The sequence below is a fragment of the Terrapene carolina genome, unplaced genomic scaffold (assembly GCF_002925995.2).
Source record: "Terrapene carolina triunguis isolate 2854851 unplaced genomic scaffold, T_m_triunguis-2.0 Scaffold234, whole genome shotgun sequence".
Taxonomy (NCBI): Eukaryota; Metazoa; Chordata; order Testudines; family Emydidae; genus Terrapene; species Terrapene triunguis.
The window spans coordinates 6,785,568-6,808,214 of record NW_020664585.1 but is presented as its reverse complement, the minus strand read 5'-3'; the positions used below and the strand labels follow the sequence as shown (position 1 = coordinate 6,808,214).

Below are 22,647 nucleotides of genomic sequence, written 5' to 3'. Positions count from 1 at the left end.
GTTCCCATTGGCTGGAAACTGCAGCCAATGAGTGCTGAGGAGGCAGTGCCTGTGGGCAGCGGCACGCAGAGACCCCCTCCCACCCTACCCCCCACCTAGGAGCCACTGCAAGAGGGATGTGCCAGTTGCTTTCGGGAGCTGACCGAGGTAAGCGCTGACCGCCTGATGCCCTCCTGCACCCCAACCCGCTGCCCCAGCCTAAAGCCCACACCCAAACTCCCTCCCAGAGCCCGCATCCCCTCCCACACCCCAACCCTCTATCCCAGCCTGGTGAAAGTGAGTGAGGGTGGGGGAAAGTGAGCGACGGGGGGGGGGGTGTGGAGTGAGCAGGGGCGGGGCCTTGGAGAAGGGGTGGTACAGGGCTTGGCCTCAGGGAAGGGGCAGAACGGGGACAGGGCAAGGATCTTTGGGTTTGCGCGATTAGACAGTTGGTAACCCTACTCTAGCAGTGCAGCATCCTTGAAGACAATCAGAGGGCACTAATTCAATACTGATTCAGAGGGAAAGTGCCACCTATCAAATCACCAAAGCTATTTCATTAAGCTTCTTCACTTGATCTCTCTTAGAGAATTCCCATCAAAGCACTGACCCAGCCTAACCCTGGATAAGCTTATGAGGAGTTCACAGCACAAGGTGATTTGGCTATCACCATGCTTTAGAAAAAAACAGTTGCTCAACCAATCACAGCTACAAGCTCAACAAGTGAAACTGTTGCTTTCCAAATAACAGGAGTACTTGTCACACCTTAGAGACTAACAAATTTATTTGAGCATAAGCTTTTGTGGGCTACAGCCCAGGTGCCGCAAGTACTCCTGTTGTTTTTGCGGATACAGACTAACACGGCTGCTATTCTGAAACCAAGACAAAAATAAGAGTACTTGTGGCACCTTAGAGACTAACAAATTTATTTGAGCATAAGCTTTCGTGGGCTACATCCCACTTCTTCGGATGCATAAATAAACATAGCAAGATAAAAATGTATTTGCAGTTAATTACTGGTGCCATTTGGGTGGGAGGACAGGTATCTGATACCCATTAGTGTAAAGCATTCACCTTACTTTCAAGAGGACATTTATACAGCATGTAGTTCACAGCTTGGTCAGCACACTTGCTAATAAGGTTTTTCTCCTTTTTCATTTATGAACTGCTTCTCCATTCCTCCTCCTAGATTCTGTGAGTTATCACATCTGTCTACAAACATATCTGGGCACTTACACCAAGTTAATATTTAAAAGCAATTCTGAACTATATAGAGTTAGTTCAGTAAATTCAAAACAACTTACCCACTAATAGCTTCACATCTCTGACAGTGAAATCCCGGTCTGGCATTCTATAATTAGCAAAAAAAGCAACGTTAAATGCTATCAAAGTATGACCACATTTTCTTTACAAGGATAAAATAGAAATAAGATTATGGTGTTATTTGTGGATATTGCAATACACATGGTTATTATTAGCAGGGATCAAGCATGGTTTCTCTGAGCAATGTGGCCAGAGTTTGTTGGGTTTTTTGAGGGGGGAAGACAGGGAGTGATATCAAGACATATTATTGGCTTTTCAAGGTTAGTTTGGTTAGCACTAGTACCAAAAAACTGTCTCTGCTCACAAGTGGGGAGTCTGTGCTAGAATCCTGCTAGCAGCAATTACATGTGGTCAGGTCTTTTGACAAAACACAATAATATTCTACACTTCTATTGCACCTTCCAGTTGACCATCTCAAGCACTTCGCAAACAATTAGCCCTCACAATATCCCCATGAGGTAAGTGTTATCTTTTTGTTCCTGTGATTTGCATTCTCTCTGCAAGGGCCCCATAGCTGTGGAATTCACTATCTCCCTTGTCTGAAACAGAACCCTGAAGGTTATCAGATTGGGTCATTTGCCAGGCTCAGATTTTTACCCAACCACTTGAAAATGGGGAAGAGGAGAACTGTTTAAGGACAAAGGGGATTTGAGGTGACTATTTTAAACTAGTGCGCTTGACCACAACATAGAAATACTGTAGATATAAGGCACCTAGAGCATATGGATGGGTGCCCTTTTTAGTATTTGTATAAATCATCATACACAAACAAATAAAATAAAAGACAAGCCTGACGAAGAGGCAAGTGGGCAAATCCAATCTGCTGAGAACTCCTACTGCCCTAGCACAAGTGAGTAGTACTTATGGAAACAGACAAGGTGGAGGAATACCTTCCTTCCCTTCAAAATGAAACTATATGCTCAGTACTTTGGAGAGGACACCTAGAGTTGGTTTGTTATTCTCTACAACTCCTGACCGTGTCATGTGCCAGAGTGAGAATTCCACAGTGCTGAATGCAAAGTGAGTGGTCAATTTTCTGGAGCCCACTTCATGCAAGATTTATATCTGGGAAGTCCATCTTTAATTTACACCACCTCCACTGACTGCTTATACCTCCCTCTGTAAGCTTTGATATGCTGCCACAGACGCAAAAATCCCTGCTGCTCCAAACATACCCCTTTCCCTTCTATTCCACCCACCATAGATGCTATGCTCAGCCCTTGCACAATTACGACTGATTTACTCCTGCACTGTGGCACAAATTGCAGCTCCTCGGACTTCCAGCACCGTCTGTGCCATCAGTAAATACCATCCATTTGTCCAGTTTGATTACAAATCCAGAATGTCAACAATGGGGTTGGGTGGAGGGAAGGAACAGCTACTTTTTCTTTGCATTTATACTGCAGCTTGTAAAAGAGGATCTCAAAGTGCTTCAAAAGCATTGAGGCCATGTCTACACTAGAGACCTTATAGCTACACTGCTGCAGCTGTGCCGCTATAAGGTCTCACATTTAGCCACTCTATGGCAACAGGAGAGAGCTTTCCCACTGGCATAATTAAACCACCCGCAATGAGCGGCGGTAACTATGTCCGTGGGAGAGCATCTCTCGCCGACATAGCGCTGTCCACACTGGTGCTTCTGTCGGCAAAACTTTTGTCACTCGGGGGCATGAAAAAAACCACACCCCTGAGCGACATAAGTTTTGTCGGCATAAGTGCTTGTGTGCATAGCTACCGCCGCTCATTTGGCTGGTTTTATTATGTCGACGTGAGAGCTCTCTCCCGTTGACATAACGCGGCTACACAAGCGCTCTTACATAGGCACAGCTGTAGACATGGCCCGAGTTAACAAAACTCACACAACCATATGAGTTTGGTAAGGGATATATAAGGATCCCTTTTCCTAACACCAAAATGAAGCCACTCCTGGGGTAGACCACAGTTGTACAGAAACCCTATACAACAGTTTAGAGCAGAGAGAGAAGACTACCATATCCAGCTGAAACTGCAGGAGAAATTAGGGAGGCAGAATGTAATTACCTGACTTTGAATTTGGCCTAACATTAGGGTTAAAACACCAACATAAAATACGATCCTTGGGATCTTTACTGACCGTAAGTTTGCTGTTTCATACAAAACATGTCACCTCCAACAAAACAGTACCTAAATAATATGATGTGTATTGACATAGATGCACAGAGTAGAGTGCCAGCTATCAGTCATTAATATTTCTTCCTGAAGCACCTTCAAGGGTTCTCACAACAAATTTTTTGGTGACCTCAGAGTGTGGCCACCAACTCTTGCTGAGTAACAGAGCGGTAGCCGTGTTAGTCTGAATCTGTAAAAAGCAACAGAGGGTCCTTTGGCACCTTTAAGACTAACAGAAGTATTGGAGCATAAGCTTTCGTTGGTGAATGCCCACTTCATCAGACGCAAGTAATGGAAATTTCCAGAGGCAGGTATAAATCAGTATGGAGATAACGAGATTAGTTCAATCAGGGAGGGTGAGGTGCTCTGCTAGCAGTTGAGATGTGAACACCAACGGAGGAGAAACTGCTTCTGTAGTTGGATAGCCATTCACAGTCTTTGTTTCTATACTGATATGGCTCCAGTCATCATCTGAAATGGTTTGTCTTTCATTTTACCCTTTATGTGAGGGTTACTACTTTATCCTCACGCACAATTATTTCAAATTTGGTGACAATATATACCTCCAGACCAGTGGCAGCACCATGGGCATCCACATGGCCCCACAATATGCCAACATTTTTATGGCTGACCTGGAACAACGCTTCCTCAGCTCTCGTCCACTCACGCCCCTTCTCTACCTACACTACATTGATGACAACTTCATCATCTGGACCCATGGGAAGGAGACCCTGGAAGAATTCCACCATGATTTCAACAGCTTCCACCCCACCATCAACCTCAGCCTGGACCAATCTACACGGGAGGTCCACTTCCTAGACACCACAGTACAAATAAGTGATGGCCACATTAACACCACCCTATACCGAAAACCCACCGACTGCCTGCTACGCCTACCTTCATGCCTCCAGCTTCCACCCCGGACACACCACACGATCCATCGTCTACAGCCAAGCGCTGAGGTACAACCGCATCAGCTCCAACCCCTCAGACAGAGACCAACACCTACAAGATCTTCACCAAGCATTCTCAAAACTACGATACCCACACAAGGAAATAAAGAAACAAATCAACAGAGCCAGACGTGTACCCAGAAGCCTCCTGCTACAAGATAGGCCCAAAAAAGAAACCAACAGAACGCCACTGGCCATCACTTACAGTCCTCAGCTTAAACCTCTCCAACGCATCATCAGTGATCTACAACCCATCCTGGACAATGATCCCTCACTTTCACAGACCTTGGGAGGCAGGCCAGTCCTCGCCCACAGACAACCCGCCAACCTTAAGCATATTCTCACCAGCAACCACGCACCGCACCATAACAACTCTAACTCAGGAACCAACCCATGCAACAAACCTTGATGCCAACTCTGTCCACATATCTACACCAGCAACACCATCATAGGACCTAACCAGATCAGCTACTACATCACTGGCTCATTCACCTGCACGTCCACCAATGTTATATATGCCATCATGTGCCAGCAATGCCCCTCTGCTATGTACATTGGCCAAACTGGATAGTCACTACGCAAGAGGATAAATGGACACAAGTCAGATATCAGGAATGGCAATATACAAAAACCTGTACGAGAACACTTCAACCTCCCTGGCCATACAATAGCAGATGTCAAGGTAGCCATCTTACAGCAAAAAAACTTCAGGACCAGACTCCAAAGAGAAACTGCTGAGCTTCAGTTCATTTGCAAATTTGACACCATCAGATCAGGATTAAACAAAGACTGTGAATGGCTATCCAACTACAGAAGCAGTTTCTCCTCCGTTGGTGTTCACACCTCAACTGCTAGCAGAGCACCTCACCCTCCCTGATTGAACTAACCTCGTTATCTACATACTGATTTATACCTGCCTCTGGAAATTTCCATTACTTGCGTCTGATGAAGTGGGCATTCACCCACGAAAGCTTATGCTCCAATACTGCTGTTAGTCTTAAAGGTGCCACAGGACCCTCTGTTGCTTTTTACAACTCTTGCTGGTGGCCACTCTGACAATTTTTCCTAAAATACTTAATTAATTTTAGGAAAAACAAATAAATATGCAAATATACATGTCCAAAGCATTGTAATTTATTTATGTAGGGTTTTGCAGACTCAATAATAAAAATAATGTACAGTTGTCTCTATTCTTTACTGGACCTAAACAGAATAGAAACACATATAATATGCTTTGCATGTTTTGTTTTTTTGGTTGTTGTTGTTTTCAGACTTGCTAGCTAGTAAGCCTGCTACTGTGAAAATTGATAGTCGTATATTTGTTAATATCACTTTTCACAGGGCTGGAGGATGCAGTGGTAGTCAGGGCAATGTTGGGGGGGTGAGCCTGGGGCTGGAGCCTGGGGTCCCGCTGCACAGCTAGGGACTGGAGGAGGCAGTGGGGTCAGATGCAACATGGGAAGGCGATCCCAGGGCCAGAGCCTGAAGCCCTGGCAGCTGCATGGCTAGAACCTGCCGCCCACCACCCCAGGGCTGAAGCCCAAGCCCCACCGCCCCGGGAAGGTGGAGAACACATACTGGTTCCCTGCTCCTACAGTGTTTGGGGCTCCAGAAGGGAGTAGGGACCAGGCCCTGGGGGAGGGGCCACTGCTTCCCCCCACCCCTATCATCACCCAGGAGGCTGTGGCCGCAACAAAAGCCCCTGGTGGCCACATGCGGCCACAGTGGCTGCATTCAAGAAACGCTATAGGTGTTCCTTAGGGTACGTCTTCACTACCTGCCAGATCGGCGGGTAGCAATCGATCTATCGGGGATCAATTTATCACGTCTCGTCTAGACGCGATAAATCGATCCCCGAAAGCGCTCCCCGTCGACTCCGAAACTCCACCAGCGCAAGAGGCGGAAGCGGAGTCGACGGGGGAGCAGCGGCCATCAATCCCGCGCCATGAGGACGGGAGGTAAGTCGATCTAAGATACGTCGACTTCAGCTACGCTATTCTCATAGCTGAAGTTGCGTATCTTAGATCGATCCCGCCCCCCAGTGTAGACCAGCCCTTAGAAAGGTCTCCAGTTCATGTACTGACCTGGGCCAAGGCTGGTTAGCTTGTGAATTCCGATTAATTGCAGCACAGTGTGGTATGATTGCCAGATGGTTAAAAGAGACGATATGTCTTTTCAGACAGCACCATCTCTCCAACTTACAATCATCTTACAACTGCCAATGATCATGGGAGTGTCAAATTGTTCCAAATATCTCCCTAAGGAAGACAATGGCTGCTAAAAGATCATGACTTGTATTTCCTGCTTCTGACCACTAGAAATAACAGCTCATCCTGGTTGGAAATATGAGATGGAAAAGCACCAAGGTAATTTTGTAACTTTACTTTCATTCTTAATAATCTCCTCATCAATTACGACACTTCCTGCTCTTCAAGAGGACAACCATACATGGCAACAGAATTGTTCAAATACCCTTTGTAGATCTGCCAGCCACAAACATGCAAGCTGACTGTTTAACAGCAAACAGAATTGCAAGTACATAGCAACAACTATTTCTAAATGTCACATAGATCTAAAACTATTGTATACAGTGTGTGGAGTATTAACAAATGATACATACACACACAAATCTCTTTTCATCTCAAAGTGTTTGGCATACTGCAAATAGGGATCATTTCATCTACCAAACTACTAAAAAGCAGCCCCTCTGGGGCAAGATACAGCAATGCGACACAAGCGTTTGGGACAGGAAGTAAATAACACTGTATCATTTGAAACTGCAGGAAGAATGTAGGTCAACAAATGTGTTTATCTAAATGTGAATTGGGTGAAGACACTGGGGCTAAAATCTTGACTCTAATCTTGTAAAAAATATTTTGGAATTACAGACAGGGCTGGCAATTATTAATGTTGCCCAACACTTCCCATTATAAGATGCTGTTTTCAGTTGCTTATAACTTTGTTGAACTTTAACTCTTTTGGTTTAAATTTTCCATGCGGGGCCTCTGCCTCAGGCTGAATTTTTCTGGATAACTTAAGCCCAAATGGTTAAGCCATTTCTGAGAAGGAGGCTAGGGAAAAATATGTAAATCCTGTTGACTTTTTTTTTTTTTAAAAGATCTTGTGCCCCCATGCTTTGGAGCAGGGACTTGAAATCTGGCCTTTGTTCAGAAGTGTGTCTTTTTCTGCTGCTGTGAAAATTTCCTCAAATTTGGCCGTTAGTTACAAGACTCTGAAAAACAATTACAGTTTGGTAAATGCTCAGTAGAGACTCCTTAGATTTCAGCAGCTAAATTCCCCAAACATTCAATCTGGAGGACGAGCCAGAAGTGGGAAAGAGACAGGACAGGGACAGGGCAGGAGTCTCACTTAAGAAGATAGACCAGAAGAGTCTGTGCCCACTACACTCCAGAGCACGGACTGGAATCCAAAATTCTTGAGTCTCACCATTCCTCTGCTTTCAGAAAATATCTGTGAAACCCAAGGTGAAGTGTCCTATCCCCCTCTAGTGCTGGTCTAAATAAAGGATGACGACCTACTACTGCTATAAATGACTTCATTAGCTAAAGTGACAGAGGTCTGTGTGGTGATCTAAAGATTCTAACCCTGACAAGATCCATGTCGGTGTCAATATGATACCACCTGATGGAATTTCTGTTTTTATTACTTGGTTTTTTTTAAACCTAGGAAATTACACACACACACACTTACATTAAAAGAGTATTAAGGTAGCAAAGTCAAGCACTCAAAAATTAGGAAATGCCAGAATCAAGGTGCCTGTGCAACCCTAATTTGGCCCTCTTGTACATATGCATTATGATACAGCTTTTAATTACATGATCACATAGTATTTTAATGCAATTTTTTGTATTTTTATATATATATAAACATATCCCATACCAACTATTCTTGGCAAAAAGAAATATATATACTTAGAAGTGCAAATTTAGATTAGATGGAATTATATTATTCCACAGAATACAAAATAACAAAAATGTACTTATGTATCTCACTCCTAGCATTGGAAATTAATATAAATTGCATTTATAATATTCTTTTGACCAAGAGGCAGTCAATCCCAAGTACATATTTATACTTCCTTCAAGAAATTCTATTTCAAGATAACATGTGAATCAATGCACATTTTAATAAAAATTATATTAGAACCTGGGATTTCCCTTAAGAGGCAAATCAATACACCTGACCAAATGTCCAGTGGGGATTCCCTTCCAGACCCCTCCGACGGACCATTTAGGCCCTAATCTATTAGATTTGATTTGTGCCTATTTTACACATCAAAAAATTACCTAGACTCTTTAAAAATCTAGCCCCAGTTCTTTACTCTGACAACCTCTGACTGTGAATTCCATCTATTGGCAGAAGCTGCACACATGATGTGCTTAGTGTTGTAGGAGCGGAAAATAGAATACAGCATCAGTTAGCCAAGTGCCTTTCCACTAGAAAAGGAAAGAGATACTAGAATGATATCAGTAGCTGGTAAGGGTCAGAGAAACTGGCTAGTCAAGTCTGGCTGTTGGAGACTATTTAAGCTCATCACAGCAGACTAGGGCACACATGCTCCTTCCCTTTGACAAGCATTAAAGTGAGAAAAATTCAAGTCAGAAAAATGACTACAAATGTTATCATGGGACTTCCTATGTATTCTCTCCCAAACATTTCCAAATCCAGTTCAGAATCCAAAAGATGTTTTTTCTAACCACTGCCTCTGCAAGCTCCACCTGCAAGCTGAAAATCATACTGCATTCTTTCAATCTTAAGGCTTCACCAGTAATAAAGATTCTGCAACTTAGCTGACAGCTCATTTGTCCTGTGTGAGACAGAGTAGAATGTAAAAGTCAAAATTGGAGAAGTGCATATTCTGTCATTAGAGCACAGACTGGGAGCTGGAAACCTGGGGTTCTGTTTCCACCTTTGTCCCCGACTCCCTCTGTGACGGTGTGTACAACCACACTGTAGCCACTTAACCTTTCCCTCCCTCAATCTGCTCATGTGTAAATTAAATATAATCATCCTACCCGCCTCCCATGGGTGTTGTGAGGCTTAATGCTTTTAATGGATTTGAGTTCCTCAGATGAAAGACCATATATAAGTGCAAAGTTATAATTTTGTAAACATTTACTAATAAGTAAGATTTTGTTGTAACTTACTTAATTCCCAGTCCATCTTTACTTCTGAAGAGAAGGGGAACCCTGAGAGCTTCTCTTTGCACATACTCAAAAGTAAGATCTGTTTGAATATTTGAATAAAAAACAAAATCAATTACAATGATATTCTCACTTCACGCTAGATTTTGTCAAGATTCACTATTTTAATTTCTGCAACAAAAAAAGCTCACTATCACTTAAAGAGAACTGCAAAGAGAGTGAACATTTTTAGGTCAAAAGCAAAATCTGAGTGATTGACAATACTCTCCCAGCTGCTCTCTATTTTTCCTATTCACTGATGCACATAAAGCAGATTGCATTCAGAGATTCTCAGTTGTCCTAGGTTGAGAAGCCCTGGTTATGATAAAATGCTGAATTAACACTTACAGCAAATTCACAACTAAGTAACTGTTAAGAGGCCTGGCACGTACAGAGGAAATATAAGGATCAAGCTATATATTTGGGTTTTAAGAAATAGACTGTTTCTATTGGGCTTTACAGAAGTACAGTGTAAGGCCCTGATCCTACAAACACTTACGCACGTATTACTTTACACATGAATAGTCCCACTGAGTTCAATGGGACTACTTACATTTGTAAAGTTATATGCAGTTTTGTTGTAGCCATGTCAGTCCCAGAATATTACAGAGCTAATGTGGGTGAGGTAATATCTTTTACTGGACCAACTTCTGTTACTGAGAGAGACAAGCTTTTGAGCTACATAGATCTCTTCCATTTATAAAATTAAGCATTTTTAAAGTTAAGCAGGTGTGTGTCTGCACTATGGGGCTTATAATTTGGAAATCTTATTGTAATTTCTGACACAGTTAAGATGATGAGAGGGAGGGAGGAAATCTCTTTTCAATAGAAATTATTAATTTAATGCCAAAATAACTAGAACATTGGACACAGATTTGGTTGTCTGTACACTGAACAGTATCACATTATTATTTCATTCTGAGGATTAAGCTGAACTGTTAATGTTTATATGCAATGGTTTGAAATGACATATGTCATACCTGAAACAATGGTGTATGTGATTCAGTGACTAGGGAAAAAGTGACAAGCATTGATGGGGGGGGCAGGGGTGCTTCAGGAACTCCATAGTCTATTTGGACTCTGCAGCCATAGAAGTGAAATTAAATCTTGAAGTGGCCGCATAGCACCTACCTGTGATTGTAATCCTCCTTCCATAAATGAGAGTAAGTCCTATGTAGCATCTCTAAAGGATGCCTTGCATATAATAAATATGTAAATAGCTTAAAAATAAAAACACGTATAGTTTGTCTCCTCAGCAATCCAAATATAACAGTTCTAAACACCCAACTTATACATAACCACTTTTAACTGCTTAGGTAATTTCATTATCTAAGAACATCCTTCATGGGACTCTGCATGAGATTTACCATCCTCAGATTTATACACCTTGTGTCTGTTTACTATCAAAACAACTGTAAGGGGGTGAGGGAAATCAGTACTAATTTCCCCTTCTTACTTGTTTCTTAACCTCTCTTTTTACAACACTTTCCCTCTTTTATTCAATTAGCAATGACAAGAAGTGTGGCTAAAGCATCCCCACCTAGAGCTGTCAAATTAGACCACTGTTTATCTTAGTATTATTTTACTAACTTTTAATAATTGCACTTGTTTTTAGAACAGTCAGAATACAGCTTCCGTAATCTATTTTTTAGTCAACTAATGGAAGACACACAAAGTATTTCTCCATTAGCAAAAATATCATAATTTATTACTCGATGTATTAATACTAAAAATATTCATTTGGCTTTAGCAACAAATTAACTAAAACACACACAAAAAAAACTTTTGAGTACGGCACTCTACATTCAAGACAAAATTTGAGTGGGTGAGGGGTGTCAAGGATAAACATTAGTTCAGGAAGCAGACAGCAGATACATAGCATATTACGCTAGTGAACAAGTAGCATTGGTAGACTCTGTGTTCAGGCCAAAAATCACACTGCAGCTTTGCAGCACCTCTGAAGAAAACCTTCAACCCACATTCCTGGCCAGGGATCAAAGAGGTGCTACCATGAAAAATAAAAACAAGGAAGCAGATGATTAAGAATATTCAACCGATTCCATGTGTTAAGATATCTTGATATTTCTACTCTCACTCAGCAGCCGGATCACCAAGTTTAATATTTTTGCCTTGGTTACATCCAACTCTTGATTTTATAGAAAAATTAAAGAGGCAAAAATGAAAATGGAGCAAATAAAAGTCTTTAGAAAGACCCAACAAAGCATTCAAATCTCTTGCAGGGCTGAACAAAGTAGACATAGACCAAAACAAAGTAACAAAAGACACTCATTTATTTTCAAGTTCCCTAGAAGGGGAAAAGCTACCCAAAGGTCTCAAAGCTGCTAAGCAAGAAAATAGTGAACTGTAATACTGTTAGCAAGTAGCAATGAAAGCAAATTAAGAATTTGGGAGAGAAAAGTAGAATCCAATCCCCCTCTGGAAAATTACTGAACATTTTTAGAGCTAAGGAACAGGTGTTGGAGGGGGAGACTTCCCCACAAAATAATAAATTGTCAAGAAGGCAGACATGATTTCCCTCACCACATAAGTGGCTCTTCTGAAGCAAGTTAAAAGTGTCCATTGCAAGGCTAAGCTTTGGAAAAAGAAGAAAATATTCTAAATTAAATTAGTGGTTCGATTACTGTTGCCATCTGATGAGAAATACAGCCAAAGCTAATAACTGGCCATTACTGAGATAACTGGTTCAGACTGTGGTGTCCCCAGTGAGGTTGGATTTTGGAAGGAGAAGTGGAATTTGGTGTCAATTTTAGTAACAGCACAGTAAATAAAGCTGACCAGTTGCAACAGCACCTGATCCATCTGATCCCCCTAAGAAACCAATCCCCTCCACAACCCTTCCCAGCAGGCAAGAGAGCTGCTAACTGCACTGGCTGGCTTCGATTATTTATTACTTTGTAGCTAAATCACATAAGCAAATCCAGGTCGTTTGGAGGGGCAGCTGTAATTTAATACATGACATAAACACAAAGAAGTTATTTACTCTAAAAACCCCTGACGCTAGAGAACCGGATAGTCAATTGCATCCCTTGAAACTGACAAACTGGAAGCAAATGGGACCTTGATTCAATAGGGGGCGGAGAGGGAGAAGCTAGAATCACCATGAGGCTGAGTGGGGGCTGGGGGATTTCTGCGGCTCCTTTCCACGAACCTGATTCCCTAAAATATGGGAAGCTGAACTGGGGTCACGCTGATAGGCTGGGCTGAGGGGGGCGGGAGACATTGGGGTTTCTCTACAAGCTACATTCTGATACACTCATGTCATTGTCAAAACAAAAAGTTGCACATCCGTGACCAGGTTACATGGGAATGATGTGAGCAGTCCCAACGCCCGTACCCAACTCCAGCTACAGAGGCAATGCACACAGAAACGCATACATGTGTTTATTTCCTGACTAGGTCCAAGCTAAGGCCCCAGTGTGCAACACCCAACCCACTACCCCCTCCCCTGCTGCTCGGCCTGGATTCGTCACCGGATTCCCTGGAATGGGGGATGCAGGCGGGAAATACGAAACAAACCACAAACTGCACGTGGAGACACCACCAGCTTCTCTAGAGCAATCAAAGCAAAGAAGAGGCACCCACCCATTCCACTCCCACCAATTCAAACACATTCATCCCTGAAACAGCCAGGCATTTACCTTTCCCTTCCATGTCACGCACGAAATTCCCATGATACTTTTGACTCTTTAATTTCTCCTCCAAATTAAAACTCCTGATGCAGACAATTTCCTCCACGTCCGAGAGGTCCTCATTCTCATCGTATCTCCTTCTACCAATAGATCGCTAGAAAACAAAGCAAATAACATAGACCGGGGTGGGAAGTGGACTTTGGGGAAGGAAACATGTATCAACTTTGGGGATATTTGGATAAACATGGTCTGGGAAAATAATGATCAAGGCTGCAAAATTAACAATACTTTATACAACGTGAGCTTGAGTACAGAAGAATCTCCACTCCCTTTCTCCTTGTAACACCGTAGTAACCCAAAGTAGCAGGTGTCTGGCTGCAGGAGACCCTTGCACTATGGGGGGGGGGGGGGGGGGGTATGGGATATCTCTAAACGCCAAACAAGTGAAGAGATTACACAAATCACTAATTCACAAAGCCAGCACTGCTGCACTTTGCAAGACCGTAAAAACGTGAACGGCAGGCAGCCAGTATTTGTTTGTTAACACATCGTGTCTCCGATCATATGTTGTTATTTGTGTAAGATATAACTAAATAATTTCGCATAAAATTCTCCATTTACTCTGATACACGCTATTCAGGTTGCAATATTTACATAATCCAAGTGTTTCCATAGTCACACCGGAAGCCACGATTTAAAAACAAATTGCATTATGTAACATTATGATTTATTTGCGCTTCTCCCCCCCGTGCAATGATCCACGTTATTTCTGTTCAATCACAGGCTGTGCAGTTTAAGGAACAAAAAAAAGGGGGGGCAGATTCAGAGGAGAAAGGGCAGGAATGAGTTAAATGCACGATGAGGGGTGTGTATGGAGTAGGCCCGGGTGAAAACAGCAGAGGCCGGTGCTGCTGTTGCGGCTTCCCCCAGAGCCAGCGTGTAACTTGTTAACAGCAGCCCTTGGTTCTCCGGCAGGGACACAAGGCAGAGCCGCACGTTCACACACACAACACACTCCGCATGCAAACACCCGCCTGCAAAAGGGAGCGCTGGCTGTACACAAAGCTAGCTCCCTTTGGGAACCAAATACACCAGCTGCCTCCATTGGGGTTACTCAATTCCAAGCACTTTACAATCCAGATCTCCCTCTCTCTGTACATATATTTAAAATCCCCCCAGCAGCTAGCCCTAGAAAAACACACACTTCATCCGTACAATCCTTTACCCACAGAAAAAAGAAGAGTATTGTCCCACCCTCTCCTTCCCCTCACTTAAATTCCACCCCCTTCCCAAGTGTTTAAGCTGATCTCTTGCAAACTAAGTAGCTCTGCTGCCTGTATTTTACATGCATTTCTCCCTTTGCAAATATTAAGCAAAATCAATTAAAATGTACAAATAGGAAATAGACAGAAGCCAGCTACACACCAATCTTCTTCCAGAGTCTTTCTCTGCCTCCATTTTTTTGGAGAGTTTCATCTCTTAATTGTCAACAGTTCCTGTCCTGCATTTTTTGGCCCAAATGGGGAGGAGGAAAAACAAAAGCCATCCAGGTCTCTCTAAAGTTTTGCAATTTTGCACCAGCACTTTTTTGGGGAAGGGGGAGGGAAGGGGAGGGGGAGTCGATGCGTTTTGCAAAGTCCTAAGGAACCATTTTCAGACACTGAGTGTGGAGTGGGGCGCAGGCGTCATAATCCCCGGAACGTAAACATTGTTGCCGATCGCGTTCGGGGAAGGGGGGGAGGCCCGGGGGAGGCGGCGGCTGCAGAGGGGGGTTGGGGGGGAACCAGATTGCACCCAGCGCTAAAGATCGCTGCTGCCGCCGCTGCTGGCTGGCTGCTCATATTGGTGTGTTGTTGTTAGGTCACGAGTGTGCAGCAGGCATTGCACGCAGGCGCTGACTCACTGAGCTGTTTGTTATGGGGAGAGCTGGAGTGTCAGGGGTTGGAAGGGACTGGAGGCAGCAGCGGCCACTCTGTAATATGAGGAGAAAACAAAGTACACAGGCTCACACAGAGACCTTCAATCGCACGCACATGCACACAAGATATACGAAGACATTCGCAGGTGTACAGATATGCTTAAGCATAGAATATGCATATACAGGGACCTGCATACACATGTACAACACAGACACACATACAGACATGCACAGCCCTGATCCAGCTATGAAAACATATAGACAGACCTATCCCTAGACACATGAACAAAAGACATATCGAAAGATGCACAAAATCACACATGTACCTAGGATGCATGACACATACAGGGGAACATGCACGTTAGACACATGGGGATAAACTTACAGACAAGAGGAACAGAGGCAGGGTGCATGATTCTAAGACATGCACATAAAACATGTTACATGCACAAAGTACACAAAAATGTGAAATGCATGTGAAACATATACTCAGAAAGTCACACATAACTCTCTCTATAAAATGCCTGTCTCCACAGAAGTTTGCTTTCTTAAGAGATGATCAGTGGCAATAAAGAAACAAGGGAAGTGAAAAAAGCAACAAGTTGCTCACTTTTATTTTAAAAGAAATTGCACTAATGTATTTAAAGTTTTCTGTCATAAGGGCATGTGTTTTTTAGAAATTGGTGCCCAGTTACAGTTCTATAGATTCTGGAACTCAACATGTTTGTCCTTTGGGAGAGGGTTTAATTCATTCTGGTCTTGGAAGGTGTAGTCTATATGCTACAAAGGAAAGATAATTACACAGTAAAAAAGATGGGTTTTATTTTAGGAGCTCTGTTTCAGTAGCGTCTATTATTTTTTAGTTCTGGCTGGCTTTATTAAAATGCTTTTATGAGATTGAAATACCCTTTTTGTAGCAAAATGTATTTAAATAATTTCCTTACATAATAAATTATTTAATATAGGCTACTAAATCGCTGTCACAGGAAAACAACTTTCAAGTACGGTACTATTGAACTAAGCTAGATTTTAATTTCAAGTAGTGCTAAAAGGCTCCATTTCATATTAACAAACTTATGATCCATTCAGCCTTTGGGTTTCCAGTGCTCTAGGTGTCTGCTTAATGCTAGGATTGGTAAGGGGAACCAGTGCTTTTCACATCTAAGACACCAGTTCAAATGTGGATTAGGTTGATAATGATCAAATTATTACCCTCTGATGGCAGTTTGGAGGTCTGTGTAAAACAAGCAGACATTTTGGATCAGTTCCCAGGTGTCCACATTGTTGTACACTGAGGAATTACAAATATCTTAAGTGACATTTCTTAACAAAATGCTTAACCTTTATCAAAATAGAACAAACAAACAAACAAAAAAGATTCCAAAGGTTAAGACATCTAAACAACACACAGACCAATTTAGAAGCCAATAGAAACCTCACAAGCAGATATTATGTTATATTTCTGCATAGCTTTGTTCCCAGACCAATTAAACAGATTTAGACTAGAAAATTAGTTGCAATAGCTTTTTGTTCTTTATTGTTTCTGTGCACTTCTATACAACAGAATGCAGTCACTCACATAGACTCCTGTTTAGCCCCTCTGCATACATAGTCAATTAATTAACACTTTAATTGATAGATTAAAATATTGTGCAAAACATAACTAACACATCACCAAGCCAACATCATAGGCCTTGGTGGCAGTCTCATTAGAAAGACTGAAGACTCAATGAACTGTGGCAAATGGCCAGAGGAAAGACTGTTCAGATGTGGCTTAGAACTCATGAGAGTCAGGTTTAATTCCAGGATCCACCACAGACTTCTTGTGTGATGTTGGGCAAGTCACTCAGGCCCACAACCTCAAAGGAATGTAAGCATCCAACATCCATTTAAATCATTGGGAGGTAGGCGCCTAAATACCTTTGAGGATCCCTAACACCCATTGATTTATTTAGAAATTAAATACCTTTGGGGATCTGTAGCTTAGTCTCTTTTGAAAAGCTCCTATCTATAAAATGAGGATGATAGGTCTTTCTTGCCCATTGAGATGTTATGTGGATGAATACATGAAGAGTTGTGAGGTATTGTGATGTTTATTATATATCAATATGCATATTTATCAATTGATACCTTAAGACTCCAGACCTGAAGTTGTATGCACAGGCTTAACTTTAAGACAGGAATACAATGGTTAAAGTTAAGCACACATGTAAATCTTTGCAGGACTGGGGCCAGAGTAGTAGAGTACAAGATAAAGAACTGTGATTAGAGAATGATCAGAAACAAAGCTATCAATCAATTAAATAAATAAGTCCCTGTTACAAAAAGTCCATCAATAAGATACCACAGAGACAGGGGGAAATTTTTCTCTTCTTCTTTTTTTTTTTTTTTTTTCCAGATCAATATAATCTGGAATTTTTGGCATATCAAGCAAACACACCAAGTAGGATATTAAACACACACATACAGAGAAACTAGGGCACATGTTACTAAAGTTCTGGAAGTAAAGATGTTTCAGAAGTATCAAAGTCTAAGTCTGTGGGCTTCCAGCATCAGAACACTGATAGTTTTTAATCTTATATTGAGACAGAAATGATTGATTTTAACATTTCATAAGGATGTTTTATGGTTCATCATATCAATTAAATATTTTAATAAAAGACTTGTTCTGTTTCTTTTTAAAATATTTATTTTACCAATAAAATAATATTTTCTTCATTTTTGTGTCATAATTAATCAAAAACTTGGACCCAAAAAGGAATTGGACAATTATATGAATGATGAGAACATCCACACTTGCATTAGATGGAATAAAAAAAATTATAAGTGATATTAAACCCTCATGCTTCAGAACACAGGTCAATCCCTAACTGATGAGGGCTAGGAAGCATTTCCCCTCTGGGCAGGTTATTCGTTTGGGGCGGGGAGTGTTTGCACCTTTTTCTGAAGCATCTGATACTGACCACTATCAACCAGGGTATTGGATTAGGTGAACCACTGGTTCAACAATTCCAATGTTCCTTTACAAAAATAAAACAAACTAGTGAATGTATTCATATTGTCATGGGGTGGTTGGGTCACTGGGAGATGCGCTAAAATTAATCTGCTTTTGTTAACGTTAGTAAAGTTATTTATAGTACAATTATGCCCACAATGTGCTACATCCTGTCCATGTTCCCTTGACAGTAAGAGCTGGAGCTTTAAGAAAAACACCTACTATCTCACAACTCATGATAGAATCACGAAAGTTGTCAATGCTGTGTTTACTCAGGCTGTGTGGGAGACAGGGTGAATTTCACCCTTGTTGAGCTCACAGGGAAATTTGTTTCCTGATAAATAGAATAAATGTTGCTAAAATCAGATCCTTAAACTCTTTTCCTTTCCTCATAAACTATGGACTACCTGTCAGGCATCTTAGCTTGGATGGACATGAAAAGCTATCAGGGGTCGGCAAACTTTCAGAAGTGGTGTGCCGAGTCTTCATTTATTCACTCTAATTTAAGGTTTAGCGTGCCAGTAATACATTTTAACGTTTTTAGAAAGGCTCTTTCTATAAGTCTATAATATATAACTAAACTATTGTTGTATGTAAAGTAAATAAGGTTTTTAAAATGTTTAAGAAGCTTAATTTAAAATTAAATTAAAATGCAGAGCCGCCAGGACCCGGGCAGTGTGAGTGCCATTGAAAATCAGCTCGCGTGCCGCCTTTGGCACACGTGCCATAGGTTGCCTACCCCTGAGCTAGATGTTTAAACATTTCACTGCCTTTGGACACTATGTGAAAAGATACTTCTGTGACTCTCTAGACAGACCAAATCAATGCAGGGGCACTGGAACAGAGAGGGCCAGGGGCCCATGGCCCTCCCACTTTTCGCCATGGGACCCTGACCCCTTCCCCTCCTCTTCCCCCTGAGAGCCTACCCCCCAGCCAGGCCAGCAGCTGGTGGAGCTCAGCCCAGGAGCCTGGGCAGTTGTGGCACACGCCAGCTCCCCAGAGCTGCCTGTGCAGCTCTTACCATTGCCAGGCTGCAGCTCCAGGCCCTGCCCCTCGGCCGGAGCTGGGTCGAGGTAAGAGTTGTGCAGGCAGCTGTAGGGAGCCTGGGTCCCTCCACCTGCCCTGGGCGGGGGGCCTGGGGGCGGGGACAAGGGCTGGTGGCTACTTTTGGCCCCACCCAGCTCTGTTCCGGCTTCCGACTTGGCTGGGGGTGGGGCCTCCAGGGGAAGAAGAGGGGCCTCGGGGGAAGAAGAGGGGCCTCGGGGCACAGGTGGGATCTTGGCGGGAGAAGAGGAGCCTAAGGGGAAGGGGTGGGGCAGGGCCTCTGGGGGGCAGAAGCCCCTGATCCCCCCACTTTTGGGAAGGCTCCACCACCCCTGGATCAATGTTTTTCCCACTTCGGAAGCTCAGTGATTGCAACTTGAACCTACATCCCACAGCTTTCCAAGGAGGGCTGCTCGGCCTTAGGCCATGTCTACACTTACAAGCTGTACCGATACAGCTGTGCCACGGTAAGAGTGCGCATGTAGCTGTGTTATGCTGACAGGAGAGAGCTCTCCCATCGACATAATAAACCCAGCTCAACGAGTGGCGGTAGCTATGTTGGCGGGAGAGCATCTGTGCACGAGTGCTTATGCTGTCAAAACTTATGGTGCTCACCAGGGTGTTTTTTGCTGACATAAGTGCTAGTGTAGACATGGCCTTAGACTTATCACTGCTTGAGACTGCTAACAATCCTTTCTGCATCTGCCTATTGAATTTTTTACCTGTTATACTTTTTATGGAAAACCTTCCATTTTAATTTCTATTTTGCACAAACACAGTTTTGTTCTGTGACAATAACAGAAACAAATGGAAACAACTATTTGGCTAACAATATACTGTAGAAAAACTGCTATGCAGAGGGTGGCATGAACACTTCTATTTCTGTGCCAAATACTGTACCTCATTAAGAATGCTGGAGGGTTACAATGGTTCATCCCTATTTTAAGATATACAAAGGTACATTTCTGGCATAGAATTAAAGGTGCACCTCTGTGATGGGATGTTCAGATCTTTCAGTGCCCTTGGGAGGGAATCCTGGAATTCTATCCCGATTGTCCCCTTATGTAAAGACCCCACTACATCAAACAGCAGCCTGAGCTTTTGTGCATTCATTCCCAGAAAGGGTTCAGGGTCAGCTGAGGGAGGCACCTCCAGCTGAGAGTTAATTAAGTACAGCTGACTCTAATTAGGCTCAGCACCTCAAGAGGAGGCTGGGATGGAAAGAGAAATGCTAGGGTTTATAATGACCAGCAGTTAGGAAAAGAAGTAAAAGAACTAACTTTGTTGGGTTTGTTCTTTCCAAGTTGGAGTTTATTGTACATAAGCTGGAGGAAAAAATGTAGGTAGACAATATTATAATTTTAATATTTTGGTTAAAGTAAAAGATGTTTGTCCTCTAACAATTGGAGATCAAATTAAGTTTATTTTAAAAGGCCAATGCTTGGTTTTGTAGTGGTGGCTTTTTGCTAGGCTAGGGCTTGTAGGGTTATACATATAAACTATATATTTATACAACTATACATATAAAATGATGGTGTCTAAATTAGCTGTTACCACTCAAGAAAGAGGTCTCAGAGTCATTATGGATAGTTCTCTGAAAACATCCACTCAATGTTCAACGGCAGTCAAAAAAGCGAACAGAAATGTTGGGAATTATTAAGAAAGGGATAGATAATAAGACAAAGTATCATATTGCCTCTATATAAATCCATGGTACACCCACATCTTGAATACCACGTGCAGATGTGGTCGCCCCATCTCAAAAAATATATATATATATATTGGAATTGGAAAAGGTTCAGAAAAGGGCAACAAAAATTATTAGGGGTATGCAACGGCTGCCATCTGAGGAGAGATTAATAAGACTGGGCCGTTTCAGCTTAAAAAAAAAGATGACTAAGGGGGGATATGATAGAGGTCTATAAAATCATGACTGGTGTGGAGAAAGTAAATAAGGAAGTGTTATTTACTCCTCATAACACAAGAACTAGGGGTCACCAAATGAAATTAATAGGCAGCAGGTTTAAAACAAACAAAAGGAAGTATTGTGGAACTCCTTGCCAGAGGATGTTGTTAAGGCCAAGACTATAACAGGGTTCAAAAAAGAACTAGATAAATTAATGGAGGATAGGTCCATCAATGGCTATTAGCTAGGATGGGCAGGAATGGTGCCCCTAGCCTCTCTTTGCCAGAAGCTGGGAATGGGCTACAAGGAATGGATCACTTGATGATTACCTGTTCTGTTCATTCCCTCTAGGGCACCTGGCATTGGCCACTGTCAGAAAACAGGATATTGGGCTAGATGGACCTTTGGTCTGACCCACATGGGGGTGGCTTTTTGCTGTTTGAAAATGTGGATGTGATGTATATGAACATGCATTAATAGACTGGGGAATGAAACACAAGGACTGCTGCTTCAGTGCATCAGTGTGAAAGATTATTGTATGTTTCAATTAAATTACTTTTCTATTAAAGTAAAATGTAAAAGAGGGGCAGTCTAGAGAGACAATGCACTAAAAGCACTCTTGTATATATCTAAAGTCACAAAGGAAGTAAGCATGCTGGATTCTCTATTTTAACTTTCTTAATTGCATTATATAAGCTAAAAGTACCACTACAGGCAATGGAAAGCATTTGTGAAATTGTGTAGTAAACACACACACAATTCTGCAAGCAGCATAACCCCCCAAAATTGCACCTAGGGATCCAAAATGGTAGTAGACAGCCCACTTTGAATATAACTTCTAAAGAGAACTAAAGTCTTGTTTATCTGAACAATTATCTTATTTTTTATTATAGCTCACAGAGCTATAGTAAGGGAGTGTTGATTAAAGCAACTGACAGACTTAACTATTCTGTAGCTGTTTTCTTCATACTATTAATATCCCCTTTCCAGATATTAGTCCACTTCAGAGTTTTGCATTAGCCTCATAAATTAGAACACAATCGTTTTAAAATACATTTATTTTGGGAAATGGAGTCTAAACTAGGGATTAATTATGCTGCTTTAATATTTTATGGTTCAACCAAAACTGTGTGCACTTACAAGTAAAGCTACTAGATAATCTTATCTATGTTTGTAGAGCTGTGCTCTTTCATAGGCTTTGAGCACTGACCCCAAATATATTTTTACAGTTAAGATTCCCCCACAGACTAAACTACAGAGCCTTGAAGAGCTCTTGTTTGAAGAGGTGGGAGAGGAAACATTTAATGCCTATTGGTTACCAGCTTTCTAAGTAAGGCATGGTAGTTCATTTAAAATCTTTATGTGGGTACTACTTATGACTTTGCAATTAGTTGTCTTGAACAATCCCAGTACTGTATGTTGAGAAATACTAAAAATGCTCTTTGTATTTGCTTTCTTTGTATGTGTGCTTACAGAATTAAAAGACAACTGAGCAAAAAGTAATGTTAATACTCTTCACTTATACAG

The 22,647-nt window shown here is 42.0% G+C and overlaps 1 protein-coding gene across 2 annotated transcripts in view; it reads right to left on the bottom strand.

The window, feature by feature from the left end:
• KDM2B (lysine demethylase 2B) overlaps positions 1-14,945 on the bottom strand; it is a 174,417-nt gene extending 159,472 nt beyond the window's left edge. For both annotated transcript variants that reach the window (XM_024196191.3, XM_024196190.3), the window contains exons 1-4: positions 14,683-14,945; positions 13,267-13,411; positions 9,572-9,650; positions 1,284-1,330 (exon numbers count right to left, since the gene is read on the bottom strand). In XM_024196191.3, the coding sequence (XP_024051959.1) occupies positions 1,284-1,330; positions 9,572-9,650; positions 13,267-13,411; positions 14,683-14,733 (322 nt within the window). In that variant the 5' untranslated portion in view covers positions 14,734-14,945. The remainder of the gene's footprint in view (positions 1-1,283; positions 1,331-9,571; positions 9,651-13,266; positions 13,412-14,682) is intronic.
• Positions 14,946-22,647: the final 7,702 nt, after the last annotated feature.